Source organism: Opisthorchis viverrini (genome assembly GCF_000715545.1).
Source record: "Opisthorchis viverrini unplaced genomic scaffold opera_v5_255, whole genome shotgun sequence".
Taxonomy (NCBI): Eukaryota; Metazoa; Platyhelminthes; class Trematoda; order Opisthorchiida; family Opisthorchiidae; genus Opisthorchis; species Opisthorchis viverrini.
The window spans coordinates 375,802-395,411 of record NW_008751911.1 but is presented as its reverse complement, the minus strand read 5'-3'; the positions used below and the strand labels follow the sequence as shown (position 1 = coordinate 395,411).

The 19,610-nt window shown below is 43.2% G+C and overlaps 1 protein-coding gene across 1 annotated transcript; it reads right to left on the bottom strand.

Moving 5' to 3' along the window:
• Positions 1–5,568: 5,568 nt before the first annotated feature.
• Positions 5,569–11,771, bottom strand: T265_09087 (hypothetical protein; the record flags this gene model as incomplete). Its single annotated transcript, XM_009175072.1, has 2 exons — positions 5,569–5,912; positions 11,465–11,771. 2 exons carry the CDS (start codon positions 11,769–11,771, stop codon positions 5,569–5,571), a joined length of 651 nt encoding a protein of 216 aa, XP_009173336.1.
• Positions 11,772–19,610: the final 7,839 nt, after the last annotated feature.

Genomic DNA, 19,610 nt, shown 5'->3' with positions numbered 1-19,610 from the left:
TCGAATAATGCTTACACCCGGCTTCATTTCAGTAGCCAAACGAATTAGCCTACCGATGTTCGTCTTACAACATACTTCTGAGTTACAGACTACCAGTCAAACTTACACTGAATATGCCCACCTCATTATCCTCCAACACATTTTTCGTGACCCTGGCCATCAACTCAACAATTCAGTGCCTCCCAACCCCAGCAATAGTTGCCAGTTTTAGTTCAAGTCAGCCATATTAGATAGTTTCTTGCCATGTTACGTTCAGAACCGCTTGCTTATGCTTTCTTCGCCTAGCTTGGCTTCCCGTCATATTTAAATTATGGAGGTCTGATCTTTCCCTGATTGTTATGTTTCTAACAGGCTGAGAGGAACTCTCTTAGCGGCGTTTCAACGTCTTTATTGTCCACTGAGCCTTGATCTCGCTACTTTTGACAAGACACTATCTGTGCTAAATAGTGCTCATATTTTATGAATGCTCTGCTTCAATGCATTGCTGAAGGCTGGCGTTCAGCTTTGGTTGTATTGACCGTACATCCACCACCAACCCCGTGCATGTGCAATCCACCAGTTAGGAATGAACACCATTATGCAGAGTATTGAACGTTTGAGTAAAGTATACTCCATTGACGTTTGCTATTTGCCCACCTCGGTTTTTTCCGAGCGAGAGATTTGTGCAATGTTTTAGTGTTAGTCCCAGTTCTACCGTTATGCCTAAGATTGCATCCCACACAGTAGGAAGCAAAAGTCAAATCGTAACGGCCTTAAATATTTCTGCAATTTTTATCACAGCACTCGCCCCTAGGAGGAATCTGGTGAAGCCGAAATTCCACTAAACGCATTGTGTGCCTAGAATAACGATTCACGTGACAAAGCAATGGACAAAAGTTATTTACCTAATTATTCCGATGAAAGCCCACGTTTATTGTTTGCAAGCGATCACTACTACAAGAGTGCCAAATAACACGATAGGGATGGCTCCTAATTCCTCCGTTTTAATTTGTTTGGCTGGAAATATTGACCAAATTCTGGCTGGTTGGCTAATGTTCGTCGGGATTTTGCTGGCTCTTAGGCGCATAGCACCGGTAACTATCTATAAAATCTACATTCACACACAGTATTTTGTTTGTTATCCTACCTAAATTCAGGCAAACTGGCGTCGCCATGCTGGAAGATACATTTTCAAGACGGTAAGGTCCAGTATTTTGGCTTCATCGCGCCTTCAGTTCGTGTTATACGATCATTCTTGCCGAGGCTCTAACTGTTTTTGTATAATCCACTACGCGAAAGATGATTTTTTGCCAAATGTAGGAAGTTTGTGCATTATGTGGGCCAGTGAGCTAGCCGCTTATTGCGATTACGTACCGTGGTCCTCGTCCAAAAACCAAATGGAGGGAAAAGAAACAAGTGAAAATTGTGTATTGGTTGAAAAAATTCATTCGGTTTGTTTCGGTGAGTAGCATTCTCCACGATTTCTTCCCGTCACGATGAAAACGCTGGTTCCAGCAAGCTAACAGCAGCAAGCAAAACACGGGGCGCGATTAAGGAATTCGAACTGTCACTTGCCGTTGCATTACCAGTTTGAATACAGAAAGCCCTTGTGGTTCTCCTCAGTTTTGAACAAGGTCACCAACTTGGGTTTGCTAAGCGCTTGATCCACTTTTGTAACAATCTATGTGAACATGTAAAAGGAAAGCAAACAAAACTTTCGGAGCTACAGTCATTTCCCACTGTTTTGCAAGTATTAGTGCGGGCATACACTGCAAGATCTCGTGAACCTTCGGGCCTTGGCTGCTGCTTGGGTTTTTTCAGGTGAAAGCAAACTTTTGCAGATGATACCTAAGTCTCCATGACCTCTTTGGCTAGTCAACTAATTGCGTGTCTATGCTGAGAGCATTTTATTCAAAAACCATGGAATTGTAATCAAAATCGACTGCACACTTTCTACTCGGCGTCAGGAGGGGCTCGGCAAGGTGGATACCCAAACGCGTTTTTTGAATCATGCAGTTATCTTACAGCCGAGTTGGGTATCTGGGTTTTCCCAAAATGCATTTTTGTGCCTTACCTTAGCTGCATATTCAGGCTCAAAGCCCCAACGTTGAGGGCGGCACCAAAGTGCTGAAGGGCATTGAGGCCAGTTCATCAGTTGGTATTCACACATCCGATAGCTCCCTTAGAAGGACTGACGCAAAAAATTAACCCATCTTCACTGACGACAGGTCGACCATGCCAAAACTATCTATCCTACCAAACGTACCCAGCCTGGAGACAAAAACAACCGGAACTGGAAACGCTAACTTTGGCAGAATATTTGTCACCAAGCGTCCAACTGCTTAATTAGACTCCTTAAGGCGACGGTCTGTGTTGGAGGATTTGACCTGCTATTAAGACCATATTAAGAATACCGTTCTCGCTGTTTGCCTTTAATACTCTCGTTTCTTTACTTCAGCCCTGTATTTTATCAATTAGAATTGTTCATTTTAAGGCTCATTTAATTTTTAATTTTTTTGCATTGCAAACCGCAAATAATGGGTTGCTCCTTTTTCTCTTGTCAGTCTTATTATATTTAGACTTGTTCACCGAAGTGTTATCAGGCGGAGATAAAGATGTGGACGTTTGAGTGTTTTGATGCAGGAAAATTAGCTTCTATTCACCGTTTGCGACTGGAAGGTGTTGTTTATTTGTAATGATCAAAGGGAAAAGCTACTTCTATCACTCGTCCATTCCTGTGTAAACGTTGAATCTCTTATGTGAGCGAAACTGGTCGGTTTATAACCATTTGTGTTTGTTTTGAGGATGCAGGCTGCTATATTCAAAAAAAGCTGATTTTCAGGGTCAGATTTTCAGTGTCCTTTACAAATGCAGAAGCTGAAGCTAAGTCCTACTGCTATAAAGGTGAAATTACCACTTGATTAATTAGTCCCGCTGGCAATAATGAGATAGCCGCCTGTACACAGAGATTCAAACGTGCACCCATGGATGCAGTCGTACCTAAGATCTAGTAAGTTGGTGGGTGATTGTTATCTAATATGCTCGTTTAGAGCACTTGAACCTAAATCCACTCCAATTCTGCTTCCTGATACCGATATAATGTAGCTTAACAGAATCGACAGCTACGTCGCCCTCCTCCTCCTCATAACTTGTAACCATCCCATCCTCAACCACGGTAGCAGTCTCACCAACTACGGGCCCCTTTCTATGAAACTGATATGCTAAAGTGCATCTGTTTGTGAACCGACACTCTTGTGATCTTCGGCATCCGGCTATGTATAAAAAATTTCCCACATCTCAGACACACTGTATCACATTGCCCAGGAACAAATATCCTTTAACCCTCACCCGGGTAACAAACACCGCCATAGTGCAATTAAACCAGCTTTTGTTCTTCAAATGCTCGGTGTACACTTACTCCTCAAAATTCATCTTCGTAATGCGCTTTGCCCGCCTATCTACATATTTTCTTCCCGTTCGGACTTTTCGGTCGCTACCTATCTCTATCATCATCATGAACAGCAAAACATCAGTGTTAAACACTGGTATTCCGCTGTCGTACAACCATGATTTATCTGAAAGCCTTGTTGTAAGAAAAAGAGTAAAGGTGGGCGGGGAAGGGACTTAGTGCTAGCTTACCACAATAATTTTGAGGTGCCGATATCTCCAGACACTCACTCAAGCGATCTGAATAGAAAATGACAACAAGAACGCCACTGACATCGGTTGGCAGCCCAATCTTGTAGTGTCTTCAACCAGGAACAGTGAGGATCACCCGGTCCCCATCCTGGAAGGCGAGTAGCACCGACAGCATCCAAGAGTTTCGTGATCTCCTTCATACTCTGCCAATTCAAGGGTTGGTCACCTCTCTGTTTACGCCACTCTGAGTGGGGTATGGAAAACAGCACTCTCTTCGGCAAACGATGGTTCGGCATACGCAACACATGTCCCAATCAACGCAGCTTCTGGTGCTGGACACATTCTTCGATGGAAGTACCCGTCGCACAACCGAAACCGCGCTTTCTAACTGCCTCGTTACGGATTCACCGATACCAACCCACACGAGCCATGGTTCTGAAACAACGATTGTCGAACACCTGAAGACATCTTAGGCCAAGTCCCACAGCCATACATCAAAAGGGCCCGTACTGTAGCTTGATACACACGTCCCTTCAGATTCAGGAATAAACCATTCTGACGCCATAGGTGTCTCAACTTAGCAAACGCGGCTCAATCAGAACTAATACAAATTCCAAGATATGTAAAACGCTCCACAACTTCCAGTACCTCTCCCTGGATTTTAAGTTGCGTGTTTACTCGCTGTACGTTCACGAGCATGACCTTACACTTTGTAGGTGTGAATTGCATACCAAAAGACGGGATGACGTTGGCCAGTTCATCCAAGAATACTTGCAACTTCTCCTCCTTTTCGAAAATGAGAACGATGTCGCCTGCATAATCCAAATCGAAAAGGTTTTCTTCACAGGCTATTTGAACACCAGGAGAGTCTCCAGCGTTCTTCCCATTATTTCATCGATCACGAAGTTGAAAAGGAATGGAGAGAGTGGGCATCCCTGACAGACACCGCTTTGTGTACGGACGCTTTTGCAGAGCTCTCCGTGCGCTCTCACACGTCCGGAAGTCTGAGAATACAAAGAACGTATTATGTTTACAAACTTCCGGGGCATTCCTTGGTGGGCAAGCGTCTCAAGAAGAACAGACCGATCAACCGAGTCGAATGCGCCTCGGAAATCCAGGAATACTAGAATCGTGGGTCGCTTATACGTATGGCGTTGTTCTAGCACCTGACGCAGTGTGAAGATCTGGTCAACACAATTCCTACCAGGCCGGAATCCCGCTTTCTGCTCTCGAGTCAGTATCTCACGGGCCACCGTAAGGCAATGAAGCAAAATTGACGCCAACAGTCTCGTTACAACCGGGGTCAAGCTGATCCCCCATTTTTTGAAAATGGGCACTATCACCGATTCTCCCCAGTTGTCTGGGACAGACACCTTTTCCCAAATGCAAGCAAACAGATCGGACAAGCGCTGACTGAGGACTTCACCCCCGTCATCAGTCATGTTCAACACAAAAACACACAGGGGAACTTTGAGACCTAGTTGTACTACGCGGAATGGCCATGACGGACCACAGGGGCACGTGGAATTGCATTCATATACTGGGTGTTCCCTAGAGGCAGCGAGCCGCTTTTGACGGTTGTAGGGCATACAGGCACCTGCCCGCGCGGCGCAACATCTTTCTTGTCTGTTTTCACAACATGGTTCAAGTGGTCCACTGGCTGCAGTGCCAGAGGGAGGAAGATTGCTACAAGGTCAAGGTGCTGGAATCGTGCATTCACAGCCCACAGGAGAATTCGTAAGAAGGAATACGCCAGGACAAGGACGATAATCGGGTATGGGTTGGAATTTAACTGGCGGGCACTCAGTATCAACATTATTTTCCACAGTTATTGGAGCTTTGTCAGGACAGACTGAGTTTAAATTCTGTTGAAAGAATTGGAACGCTGAAGTCAGCGTTTGCTTATCCTTTTGTGATAGACGAATTCGCTTGCAGGATACAGATGTGAAATCAGATTCGCTTGCACTCCGTTTTAGCGGGACAACACAGAGGGTCGCCCCAGTCGGATAGACCAGGTGGTTTGTATGGCCGAGGCGAGTCAGTGGATTGCTGCAGCGAATCGGTGAACTTCATCAGTAAGTCCAGAGCGGACAGAGTTGAGCAGGATACTGCTTCCATCAGACGGTTCATAACTTGTGTCATCTGTGCTCGTTTGCTCGTTTGTGTCCCAGTCGGAAGTATCCCAACTTCAGTCCAGAGCAGAGTTGAGCAGGATACTGCTTCCATCAGACGGTTCATAACTTGTGTCATCTGTGCTCGTTTGCTCGTTTGTGTCCCAGTCGGAAGTATCCCAACTTCAGCACCACATACATCCTCATGGATGCATGTTTGGAATGGCTTCTTCACACCCGTTTAGGTTAGACTCCGGTTCCCAAATCTTAAATATTGGAGGCCAACCCTCCCATTTTACAAAATAGATAGTAATGCCTTTATTAAATGAACGACCGCGGTTCCATTCGACAACAAATTCGCATGGTAAGTGGTGAATGGTGAGTAGTCACCATTCTATTACTATTTTTCTGCCTGGCACATGGGTGTGCAGTCAATAAATATTCGTACGTGCTTCAAGACGAAATATGATCTTATTCTCGACGAGAGCACACCCGCAAGTAAAACAGGATTCCACTTTATTAAATGAACGACCGCGGTTCCATTCGACAACAAATTCGCATGGTAAGTGGTGAATGGTGAGTAGTCACCATTCTATTACTATTTTTCTGCCTGGCACATGGGTGTACAGTCAATAAATATTCGTACGTGCTTCAAGACGAAATATGATCTTATTCTCGACGAGAGCACACCCGCAAGTAAAACAGGATTCCACACATTCCGGACAGTGTGTATCCGTTACAAGACTTTCGACAAAATAAAGCAGAAAATGCTCAACTCAAGTTCTATCATACATGCTTTAATTCACCTTCCGACTTTTCCATCGTTCTAGAAAAAAATCTCCGGACTTATTAATTGAGGTCAAACTTCGGATTGTGCTACTTTTGCCGAATTAAGGAAGGTAAGGTGATGATAGGCAAAACCTTGTATATCAGCCACTGTGTAGCCTGTTCGTCCCACTTCGTGATTATGTTTCTATGAAAACGTTGTGGTGATCTCTGTAAAGTTTTTTGGTAACAACCACTGCATAATCTCGGTTTGCAGGCTGGGTGATTGGAAGTGCCTGAAACGAACTTTTTTCCCAATATGTACTTTCCCTTCACGTTATCTTATGGCCACTATAAACTGTCCATTAGGTGGATTACAACAGGCTGCCGTGATTCAAGCGTCTTAGTTAATTATGAAAGTGAGGTCAATTTATGCACCGAATAAAATCGCCTGAAGAATACCGGTCGATCGAGAGGGCTTTTATCAAGAAAGGTGAGCTGATAACCTGTGAGTGAATTACCTCCTTCTACTTTTAAATCCCATCCCGTTTTATCGTTGATACCTATATTATTTCAAACTACAAACCAGAGAAAATCGGAGCAAAACCGCTGAACAATCTCTGTTGATTTTATTTAATCACTATCCTCTTGATACTCGTTCCAGTGTTCTTGTACATTTCAGAGCATGGTGAGTCACGTGACATTCCAAAACCGACACGAGTCAGTTTTCGGTAAGGTCATCTTTAGAGCAAAACTCACCTACGATCAATAATCAGCATTCATGATTATCGTTCTTGAAACTCACTGGTTAGAAGTTCTGCTGCTGTGATCTGCATGCATCCAGGGAGATGTTGTATTCACACCATACTCAATGACGACTTCTCAGATGAGTTTCACTAATCGAGGAAATTGTATTCTTCGTCCCAGCTACTTATAGATTGTTATTAACTTGAGGAGTTTTGGGAGCCAGTTGGCAGGCGACCACGTAATGTGGATAACGTGACTGAAGGATGGGTGGCGCTATACTCTGTCTTAGTATGAACCAATCGCACTGCTGGAGAACGGCTGCTGGTAGAAAAGCCGCTGGTAGAACGGCTGTGTGTAGTCCACTATCCGGGAGGTCCCGAATTCGAGATTCCCTAAAGTTTCGTGCTCACTGCTGATGATTCCCAAAAGGGATAGAGCAGATTTTCCGTCACTGTGGAATATAAATAGTTGTCTTGTACTTGCCGACTCTCTCGAAGGAAAAGAGATTGGAATAATCAAAAGTTTTCCATCACAGCGAAATATATAATGTATAATATAATATTCGTGTGAGATTATCGCGTTGAACTGATGACCAGCACAAAATACTTGGAATTTTGAACGCAAAAACCTAGTTGTATTTGTAAGCCTAAGCCCGGCCCATTAAGTATTATTAAACGGCGGAATCTCGTCATCTGCAACTGTCAATGGAGTACGCCACCATTACCAATGAAGAACAATCATTAGGACGTGTTGGATGCATGCAATTACCACTGACATAGCATCAGTACGAATGGAATCTAACTCGGTCAATGAAGTAAAAATCAATGCTGATTTGAGTTTTTTCACCAGTCAATGGAATTATCGGATTCGCACCAACGAACAAAAGAATATTATTAAAATAATGTCGATTTTTGTGACCTTGAGTTCCTGATAGAAAGAATCGATATGACAGTATGAGATGGAAAGGTGTAAAACATTAACCTAGTCGTGCCGAGAGTGAGCACAACTAAGTCTACAAAAATGCTCATAGTTATTTGCTGTGTTATTCAAGCAATGCAGGACTTTATCGATCTTGTTCTAATTGTTCCATTTAGACTGAATTGCGCTTACTGAATGACCTTTGCAGCCACTACACTGGTCAATTTACTAAAGAGGCTGGTTCTGAAAACCCAGAGCCGCCAATCACAAGCAAACTAACTGGGTATATATGGAACCATGGTATATCAGAGGAATCCATACTGCATTTGCTGTTGTATTTTCCCATGATACTAATGTAAAGACGCCGTTTGTCTGCCAATTACTGCACATTATCATTATGCGGATCGGTGGCGTTTGTTGAACAGAACAGAAGGTGGATTTTCATAAAGGAAACTACTTACACGGTTACTGGAAACTCTTCGACAACCCACGGCCGGTTTTGCCCTTCCTGGGGCTTATCAGGTAGGCTCAGTCCCCGAGTTTCCGACAACTTTATGTTCTACTTGAAACAAAATTGCACTGTTTTCGAGAAGTACACTCAACCGCAAATTAATTTGGTTTTCACGAGAGACTCAACTGAAGCTGAGGTCGTTCAAGCAGCAGTGGAATGCCGGCAACGCTGAGTCAATGTCCATCATGTTTTGTATGGACGATGCATCTCAATTCAGACGATCGGAATAGGACTGTGATTACCGGAGAACTATTATGATCTTTATTAAGTGCTTGTTGTCGAGTGGAGTCTTTCATTGGTTGATTTGTTGATATGGTTGTCTGATCAACAGAACTTTCATTGTTACTCCGTGTGTGCCGTTGTTATAACCACTCCATAACCCTTTGCTTTTGTTGTTTTTTTGCTGCGCCTTCTTTTGGGCTGTTCTTTCAAAGCAGATTCAATTTTTAGTCCACTGAGGCTGGATCAAGAGGCATTACATTCCAAAAAGCTAATGGCAAAGAAAACTCATTTGTTAGTGTTATCCGATTTCCACGTTGTAAACTCGTTTTGTCGGTGAGGAGTCACCTTTGCCGTGATTGAACTTTTCGCCGCAAAGCGTTCGATTAAAGTTGTATATTCGGGATGCTAAACTCTATTTGTGTGCGAAGCTGTGTATTCGAGTATTTGCTTAATGTAATCATCTGGATGATGTATTGGTGTACGGCCCTCTAACCTGGTCCCTTGAGTGAAAATCTGATCACTGTGCTCATATCAGTTTACAGATCAACAGTAACGTTGTGCGCCGATTACTCCTAAAAATCTGCTCCGCATCAACTTCATTTGACACTTGAAAACGATGTACCGATTTAGCTGAGCAGTATATTTACAACCGTTTCCAACAACCGGAATCCATTAGGTAGATTCTCAACTGTTTCACTCACCACGTACAGTTTGTGAGCCTAACTCCCTTTCGATGATCGTGGTTTTTTTCTATAGTACATGTGATCTCCACTCGTTTCCTTACCTGTCAGTTGTGTGCTTATTCATCGATCCGCCACCATTAGTAATCTTTTCTGGCGGTCTTGTTACATTTCTGCTGGTTGTGGTGCAGAAGCATAATTGCAATTACAAACATGGTTGTGCAGAACCATGAAGTTGTCTCCGGAATGCTTTCTGTTCTTTAGTATCCTTCAGGAGAGCTATAGCTAATTTTCACTGCATCCAACCAGGTAACGTCAAGATATACAACGCAATGGCCCGCCACTCTGTATGACGTTTTAATTCCAAAATACGCTCACTTGGAGCACTTGGGCGTAGTTCATCTTCAGAACTCAAAAAAACTCCCCATCTTGAAATGGTAGTTATCATAGCCTGATGACGTTTCCCTTAAAATCGAGACCATCATCAGTACTGAGATCCCCATAGTAGGTGTCCAAATGCATCATTTCACACTGAATAGTTTGTCCCCCCTTTGCACTTTCTGTACTACCAAAAAGCGGAAAGGTCGTAGAAGGGTTCGGGATGCAACAGATTTTAGGGACTGTCCTTGTTGACCATCAGGCAAGAGAGAAAAGGGGTTTACGCCCTTATCCAGAATTCCTTGGGAACCTGCCCGTAGATTTACAACAGGAGATTGTTTTGATTGTGACACAAGGGCTCCGTTAGACCAGATGAATAAGCCATTACGTCTGCGGAGTTTTGAGAAAGATTAAGAACTTTTCGGAAACATTTTCTTTTGACTGGCACACCATTTCAGTGTTGAATATCAGTTAAATGATAACGTCGGTTAACGTGGGTGTCGAAGTTTCACGGTCGACGAGCTGGGGGTGTTAGAATAGTTTTAGTCGGGTTTGGTCCTTGATATTCTGGCTTAGGGCGCTTCAATTGATGATATTCCTTTGGTGTGATCGGTAGTGATCGAAAGATGGTCTTTCGGTAAACTGAACCGGGGCTTGTGTTGACAAAATAAAAATTCAACGATTGAACTCCATGTCTACATAGGATAAACAGCTACAGAACTGTATACAAGAATCGGTGGGCATCGGAGAAAATAAACAATAAGCCACCAAGAAGCGCACACGAATACCGAGCACTACTGAAAGCTTCAGTACTGGATAGGGCATGAGCTAAGTAGGGAACGCTAAATAAATTCAGAAGATTTTGAAGTTTTGATGCAGGGACTGTAATTTACGCCACAATGATTGAGAGCTAAGAAGGTGGAAATTGTCAAGATCCCGGATATCCACAAACTGGAGAACATGTAAAGAGCGGTTCGGGTTGACCATTGGTGATGTGCGTTGAGGAGGAGTCACAACAGAAATAGCTTATACTTGAAGTGCATTTTTCAACCAGACCAACGTTCGCGCAATCTCACCTTTCCTAATCAAATTGTCGCAGCACTTACGAACCCACAGAGACGAACGAAATTCACCGACTAGGCCTAAGAGGAGTCACCGATTGAGGCTTTCTAAGACTGATGCTCAAGAACCAAAATCGATCAAATTGTTCTAGTACACCCCCAAGCCGTCAACCGTAAGACTTAGGCATTAGCCGACAAGACCGTTTGAACTAATATTCAACACTGACATGGTGTACCACTCGAAAGAAACTTTCCTGATAAGTTCTTCTTCTACCTTAAAACTCGACCGACCGAATGGGCTACTTACTCACTTGGTCTAATGAACTCGGAAGTCTATTACTGCAAAGCCACCTACAATTTTCCACACCCTTCTGAAGTGACGGTATTCTGGTCGATTTCAGAGTTCTCTAACTTTGCCCTAATCGTTCACTAAGGCTACAAGGCTATCTACACCCGCGATGTTTTTTGTCCGTACCATCACAGTTCTGTTCCGTTTTACGTAGAGATAGTTCAGCTGTACCACCCTTTCGGTGCCTGACCGCCATGCCATCGGAAGGAAGCACGAGGGCTGGGATACTGCCAGATTGCCCAAGCCTCGCGATAGGGAAAGTGGAGNGACCGCCATGCCACCAGAAAGAAGCACGGGTGCAGGAATGCTGCTAGGTCGCCTAAGCTTAGACAGGGGAATTCCAGAGGCAAAGGTCGGGTTCGAACCACGAACCTTCCGGTCAGTAAGTTCGCGTTCTAACCACTGAGCCATCTCGTTCCGTTCATTATACTTCTACCATGAATCGCCTGTGCCAAATGTTTTCCGGCGTGAGGATCTTATATATTAGGACTTTCTACGTATTGCTTTACCCCTTCTCAATACGATCACTGGACTACTTTGCAATCTTTCTTGCTAAAACTCCATCTTTGGTTGCACAAATCTTTGTTGGACTCGAATGGCTAGTCGATTGCCAGAGGCAGTGTGTGGCCTTCCACATTCACTCGATTTATTCTATCACTTGCTGCGGAGCTGAGATAATCTCAGCCTAAAACACTATGGGAAATAACAGGATTTGCAAATTTAGTAAACAGTTCGACTTTGAGTCAAACATCTGTTTACAGTTTGTTGACGACTACCTGAAACATTTGGCCTTGAATCTTTACATGCCAGTGGAAAGCCAAACTTTACTAAAACCTAATGAAAGCAACCCACCTAGAAGTTCGACTCAAGCAAATGCAACGTTTGAAATCAGATTTTTTTGACCGTGGGGTTTAAAGTAGCACACTGTATGGTACCCATTAACATTCTGGAGTAAGAATATCTGCCCTATCCTCACATATTGCAGCGCACTAGCGAGTGTTAAAAAGAAAGTAGGTTTTGCTGAATCTACTGGCTATTAAATGGAATGTAAGCGGTACAAAAAGACATATTCATATGAAATGTAGCATGAACTTTTCAGCAAAACAGTGTGCGCACCACCAGTCTGCAATAAGGATAAAAGTACTACGGAGCAGTCGATTGTGTCCCGTAATTTCTTGCTGGACCGATTACTTGAAAGTGTTCGTTTGGTTCAAACGTCTTTTTTCTCCGACAACACAACCACATGCAGTTTTGTACAAATAAAACAAATACTCCGGCTGCACCGAAAAACAGCAGGATACTTCCTAAGAGCATGAGAACAGTCAACGCTAGTTCAATGCGTTCGTATTGATATGCTTTGTGTTCATTCTGCACGGCAGTCAAATTTTCGTCCAGCTGAAAGTTGTTCGAAACCAGCCACCCAACACCACTCAGAATAGATCCAAATAGCAGAGGTAATATTATCCCAAGTGATGACAGCAGTGAGCCACTTACCACGTGACGCTCACAATGAACCATTTGGTTTTACTGAGCTGTCAGTTGGCATGTTTAATCAGCATGATGGATATCGATCACGTAACTTATTATCCATGCGCAAACCATCCAATTGTCTTTCGAGTGCACGTCCGCACAGAATGCTAGCGCACACCGACCCCGAAGAGATCCAATCAATGTACACACTCAAGCTGTGAATGTTTGACGCACAGATCACTTGGCCAGTGCAAATTTTTACAACCTTGTGAACACATGATCTCATCCAAAGACAAAAGAAAAATCATGTCGTAAGAGATTCTCTCGAAGTGGGGAACAATGACGCATCGAAAATATTGCAAGTCTTGTGCCTACCGGGACAGCACAAGGCGGTATTTATGAGGGTCGATCATGGTTGTAACGTTCGTCATTTACTACGCATGGTGTGAGATTATGAACGAACTACTCTATTCTATACCGAGACAGAATGTGTTACAAATGTGGTAACTTTTTGTGAAAATATCGCCTTGAGGCCAAATAAACCGTTTCTCACTTCCACCGACTGTCTCTATCGTGGTCCGCCTAAAGATTACTTAGTAGCCCAGATAACACTTCCGACCACTACTTGTTAGACTGTGACAAAACAGCTTCAGATAACAGCCGGAAGTTGAGAAGTCGAATGATCCTGTAACATTGTAGGAAACACACTGATGCTGCTTCCCAAAAAGGATAGAACAAGTGTATATTGCTTCATGAATCTGCAACTTAGGCTGACTTCACATCATCACCATCAAAGGGTTAGTTCTATGGGAGGCTATGACTGACTGATCACAACGACGTCTTGATAACACCAACCTACTGGGATATTTGACTAAGCAAACACGACACCCTGACACCAGTGTTCACCTGACGCAACAAACCAATCTGAATCAACTGAGAAATAGCATTTAGAAGGTCGGATTTCTAACGCAACAGATCTGGATCCAAAAAGACAGTAAATTAGGTGAAAATCGCATACGGATGAGGCAGGTCACACGTCACGCAAGCACGGATAGTGTAAAATCATCGTAGGAATTGACTGAAGCGTGGAATTTTTCATCCAACATGGAAGATTTCGGCCGACTATATCTTCTTACACGGGTGGCTACAGGCTTATACCAGCCTCACCGATACTTGCTCTGTAATGCAAATGCAGGTTCTGTTGATTGCCATAAGTGGAGGATGCGACGTTAGATGAAGTACTTCAAGTAATTTCACGATCATCCATCAGCTCACGTCTAAAGCCTCTAATCCTTTAAACAAACCCTTCAGCAACAACCACTGAGAGCTAATTGAAATGGGGGTCATCATGAGTATCAATCAACGTAAGAAAGGAAAATACCCGGACAGCAAGAGAGCTTGAAGAAATTCTATAAATTCTTCCCTACCTGCACTTCTTGAACCTCTCTGCAAGTTTGTTTTCTCGGTGGCGATAAATGAATCTGCTCCTCAGGGTTGTTGTATTACTGCAGTATTTCTGCCAGTCCCCCAAAAGGCCTGGAACTCGGTCTGTGCTATCTATAGCTGGATCAGTCTGAATAATACTGCAGCTAAATTTTTGAGCCTCTTTTACAGTAACATCTCTTAAAGTAACGGATAGACGGAAAAGTTCAAATTAAGTGGTTTCTACCGGGAAGAACCGGAGTTGACCAATTATTTGCCATATATCAAACCCTGTAAGGTCGATTTAAACTTTGATAAACCATCATAGAAGGCTTCGTGTACTTGCCGGCGGCGTCTGACCCTTACCAGTTCTTACAGCTGATAGACTATCCACAGAGTTTGAAAACGTCAGTGCTTAATGCTCGTGAATTAAAGCCTGCATCCAGGCACGCCGCCTGGAAACTTTTGAGTTGGATGTGTACGAAATTGAAGCCCAATTTCATCCGTGTTCTGCAACTTCGCAATCGAATGATCAGCTAGATGGGCGTTAGACGGATACTCAGCTGTCCACTCGAGTCTTCGAGTCTGAGTATTAGGCTTACGATGTTAACTTGGGTGACTATTTAGAACAGTTCTAATGCATACGAACAAACTGCTGAATTTGAATATCTAGTCTCATTCAGCCAACCCGAAACTTAGCGACCGAAGGGGTTCAAAGTCGGATTGAGAGGACAAGGCTTAATTCTTCACTGCTGATCAGCGCATTGCGAAGATGATGCGAAGTTAACCCGCCCATGGAATATCAGGTCTGTGAAAAGACGATCCTCAGTGTCGTGAATTGAGCTAGCAAAATATCGCGTGAACAAGTAGAAAATATCCGGAAGCCCTAGGTTTTTGACCACTGGGGAATTAAAAGGTACCTGCATTTGGGTACTTTGGAAAGTTTTGAACTACGAAATCCAGAAGCGTTTTTGTGATTTATAAGGTTTGTCTATCGTCCTCCAATGACGATGTGTATAACCGTCTAGATATCTTTTACGTATGAAGGGCGTAATGTTATGGACCTGCTTTGGCTCCTGAGTAGTGATGTTGTCACCTCGGAGGATAACTGGAGATGTGGTTCCATGTAGCCAGAAAGGACAAGCATCAGCTGGATTTCCACGCGACCCACAGAATTCTCCACCAAAATAAGAGGGAGTGCGATTTATGAAAACAAGAGAGCCGCTCATGACATAGTTCAGAAGCCAGAAATGGACGCCAAAAATGACTGATTCATAATCGACAATGAATGATTTGACTAATTATCTTCACTTACAATCATCGGATTTCAATAGCTCATCCAGACTAACCACACAAAGCCCCTAATATTAATCTCACACCGGTCTGCTCCAATCCACCCCCATTTCTCTTGTCCTTCATGGTTCCACTCAGGTTGCTCTCGATGAAGGTAATTTTTGCTGATCATAACTTTGATGATTAAGACTCAGCTCCTTAAACTGTGCCGTCCTAGCAGTATCCAGCTGAATTTTTTTGTTGAACACTACAACTTCCACCCAAGTGCGTTCATAGTGAATAAAATACGGATATTTCAACTTCATCCAACTTGCCCCGGACACCTTCAGGCAGTGGGCCTTTCACTGAAGAAACAGGCATATTTCGAAGGCAAAATTTTCCTCTTTAGAAAGACAAATTTTCGGTTCTCTTGCTTTTCGACAGCGTCTACCATTTTTAAGGTGCCAACAAACGCGGACGTCGCTCGCTTTTTAAGCCAACGTTAGTTTAGTTTTGACAGCAAGAATGATGAGACGCCCAGTCAGGTTGTATTGGCACGCTCCGGGTGCGCATTCTCCGTGCTGATTAACACGCATATGTTTGCGTGATACACTCCCAGTGAACCTAATTACCAGAGTTGACTCGGAGCCCTGCATCATTTGCAGGTGTTTTTATTGCAAACGCTGAAAACGCCTGGAAGTAGAAGGAATTTCAATTGTCTCATATACGCTCGCCTGTATGCCCTTAACTAAACCGCTTTAATTCAGGTCCCCAGTCAAGTCATACAGCACCAGCTTCACTTTAGTGGCGTCCGATATATTCTACCCGATGTGAAAGAAGTATGTTTTGAGCGAGTTAAAGAAGAGAATGCCTGAAGAGTCAACAATTTATCGGAAATTAGGACTCTGTTCAATCACTCTGAATGGCGGTACAACCTTTCCAGGAGCAATCACTTCGAAGCGATATCACCAAGTATCTCTGCTGAGGGTATTTCTAAGATAGATGGTCCTTAGCGATATACACTCATTTGCAAACAAATTTAGTTTCGCGAGAGACTCACCTAGAACCCAGCTAAATCTCTCGTTTTCTGCAACCTAAAACATCTACAGTTTGGAAGGTCAGGTAAGGCGGTTCCTGAACATATTTTCATAATGAGAAAAAAAGAATGTCATGCTGAGCTTTCTGCGGAGGAGGCAGATGACATTTTTAGAGTCTCATTTTTGCGTGAAAGGAACTCCACAGCAGCTTCATGTAATCTCTGGGTGCCTAGTCAAAGATCGTGAGAACTTCTATGCCCAGACAACAAAAAATCTAGCCTCTGTCATTTTTACCATAACAATATTAGATTTTTTGTAAGGGTCAAAAACATGAACCCTTTTGGGGTGAACATTAGAGGATCCACAGGAGGCACCTATCAAAAGTGCTGTAAAATTCCTGTTAAAAGGCCAACAAGGGGCTTTTCTTCGGGGTATCTTCGACCAAAGGGAAAGACATGTATTCATCCAACAACTATCTCGTGATACACCAGCGGCAGCCACAGCTTTTACAGAACCACAAATGCACTGACAACTCCGGGTGAATTGCAGTAAAGGAGAGTAAGCGAAGATTTCCAGAGCTAACTTATAACTTGCGCACCAATGGAATAATTACTGTCGCTTCAGCCAACAGCTTTTGCTTATACGCGTTGGTATGTCCACGTTAGCTGGTTGTAACATGAGGCGTTTGTCTTAAAAAATACAAACACTAAACCCTAATCATAGACTCGTCGAAACTGACGACCTAGCTAGGTAGATGTCGCTTTAAGTTTAACAAAAACCGCACAAAGAACAAATAAAAGCTGTCTTTGCATGCGCTACCAGTGAAAGGAAGAAGGCCTTCGCTGAGAAGTTGTTCATTAGAGCAACACCAACTGAACACAGTATTGGACAAGGAAGCAAAACTCTCATATGCATCTTGTTCACAAAAAACTGAATATCCACCTTCTCCCTGAACGCGTCTTCCTGAACTTTCCTGGATATTCATTGACTGTTACTCAAATACAAGCAAATACTACAAGGCGACTTCACAAATTCTGTAAAAGATCTCACTTTTCAGGAGCCGCGAAGCGGATTTACCAGAAAACATGCTAATTGCATCAGTGGAATCCACCGTTATACAAGGTGACTACTGATCGACCGTAGTCAGTGAGAATTCGGCTTTTAGATGAGACAAAATAATCTTTTGCTAACTCCTAACGTTGTTTTCAGTCCTTCATCTCGGTATGTTTGTGGAAAATGGCCTAGCTCCTTCGACACATGGAACTTTTAAACTCGCGCTTCTAGCTGCATATTTTGTGCTAGGTCATGGCTTCATACGCAACATAGATTTTGATGAATTGTTCAGATAGTCAGCAGCAGCAAATAGCCTTTATCCGCTACCCTACCTCTTCGAATATCAAATTTGTGTCCGACAGTAAAGATACACGAATTTCCTGCAACTTATGATGCTTGAGGACCATTCTCACTGAAAGTTCATTCTGCATTGTAGGGTTAAAGCGTGTTCCGCTCGACTGTGCAGTGTATGCACACCACACAGACAAAATAGGCCAGCCATAAAAACGTACCCCATCCGATTCTACTGATCTACTTCCCCCCCCCCCGCAAGATGTCGGATGATGTCTTCCGAGAAATTTATTAGCAACCAAACAATTTACTTGACGACTATCGCATCTAAAGACGGTGAGTTGTAGGCAAGTGAAAATGAGTACGCCACTGAAATATAAAAAAGTTGCAGAAATAAAACATGGCCGGTCAAACTGTGTGAAGTGCCGCTGGAGGATGTCGGATGTTCCGAGAAATTTATTAGCAACCAAACAATTTACTTGACGACTATCGCATCTAAAGACGGTGAGTTGTAGGCAAGTGAAAATGAGTACGCCACTGAAATATAAAAAAGTTGCAGAAATAAAACATGGCCGGTCAAACTGTGTGAAGTGCCGCTGGAGGGAGTGTTTCGAAGCGCAGACAATGTTCACAGATATATGCCTCACCACTATCGAATTCATCACCGGATCTTTAAGCGACGACAGCTAGACAGCTCTGATGTATATGGATGTGTTTCTCAGGAATATTATCATCATGGTCCCAGGTCAAAATGCGAAAATTCACTGGACATGCCAGAGCTGCTCTTTGGCAGTAGACGCTGTGCAGTGATGTACTGTTCTATTTTGCCCTCATTTTTCACTCAACTAGTCTATTATCTGTGATCTGACCACCTCACACTTTATTTTCTGTATAAAAAAAATGTATTTCGCAGGATCAGAATTCACCAGGCCAGAATTAATTCCACGTATCTGAAAATTTTATAGCATTTGTCGACCGGACGGGCTATATTGGTCTGTGGTTGAAAATTTTGGGCAATAATTTCTTGAACGCCTTTTTCGTTCGTGGTTATATACGATTTTACCTTTCTGCGGGTAAGCTGCCGCATAAGGTCATCCAAATGTCACCGGTTTGTCTGAAATCTACCGATACCTTTTTGCCAGTCGAAATATTAGAAGTGTGAACTCTGAACCCGAACCTCAGTTAACCAAACCAAGCCACATCCCACAGTAAACCCCTTCTCTTCTATCAAGCCTACTCTTCATTTGCTCTCCCACAGAACTCATTCCATCGTTGTTACATCGCTGATATCCGCCTCCACAAAGAATTCATTATTATTATTATTGTTATCATCATCACAATCATCATAATCATCAATATCATCATCATCACCAGCACCACCATCATCATCATCATCATCAACAACAACAACAACACCAGCAATATCACGACCATCATTACTGACAACACCACTTGAGAAGAAAAACAGTACTTCAATATCGTACAACCATGTCAGTTTTTTCGCATAAAGCCTCACAAAAGTAAGAGTAAAACTTGGAAAGAAGAATCGCCGAGAGAAAGCCTACAACAGAAATGCAATTTGCCCACAACACCAAAACTCAGTCGAAACTGACATGATGAACGCACGTTTATATGACCATCGTTTGGACAATCGTCCTCCTGTCCAGGCACATTCATTCTGGTGAGTCCGCACCAAAGGGAGAAG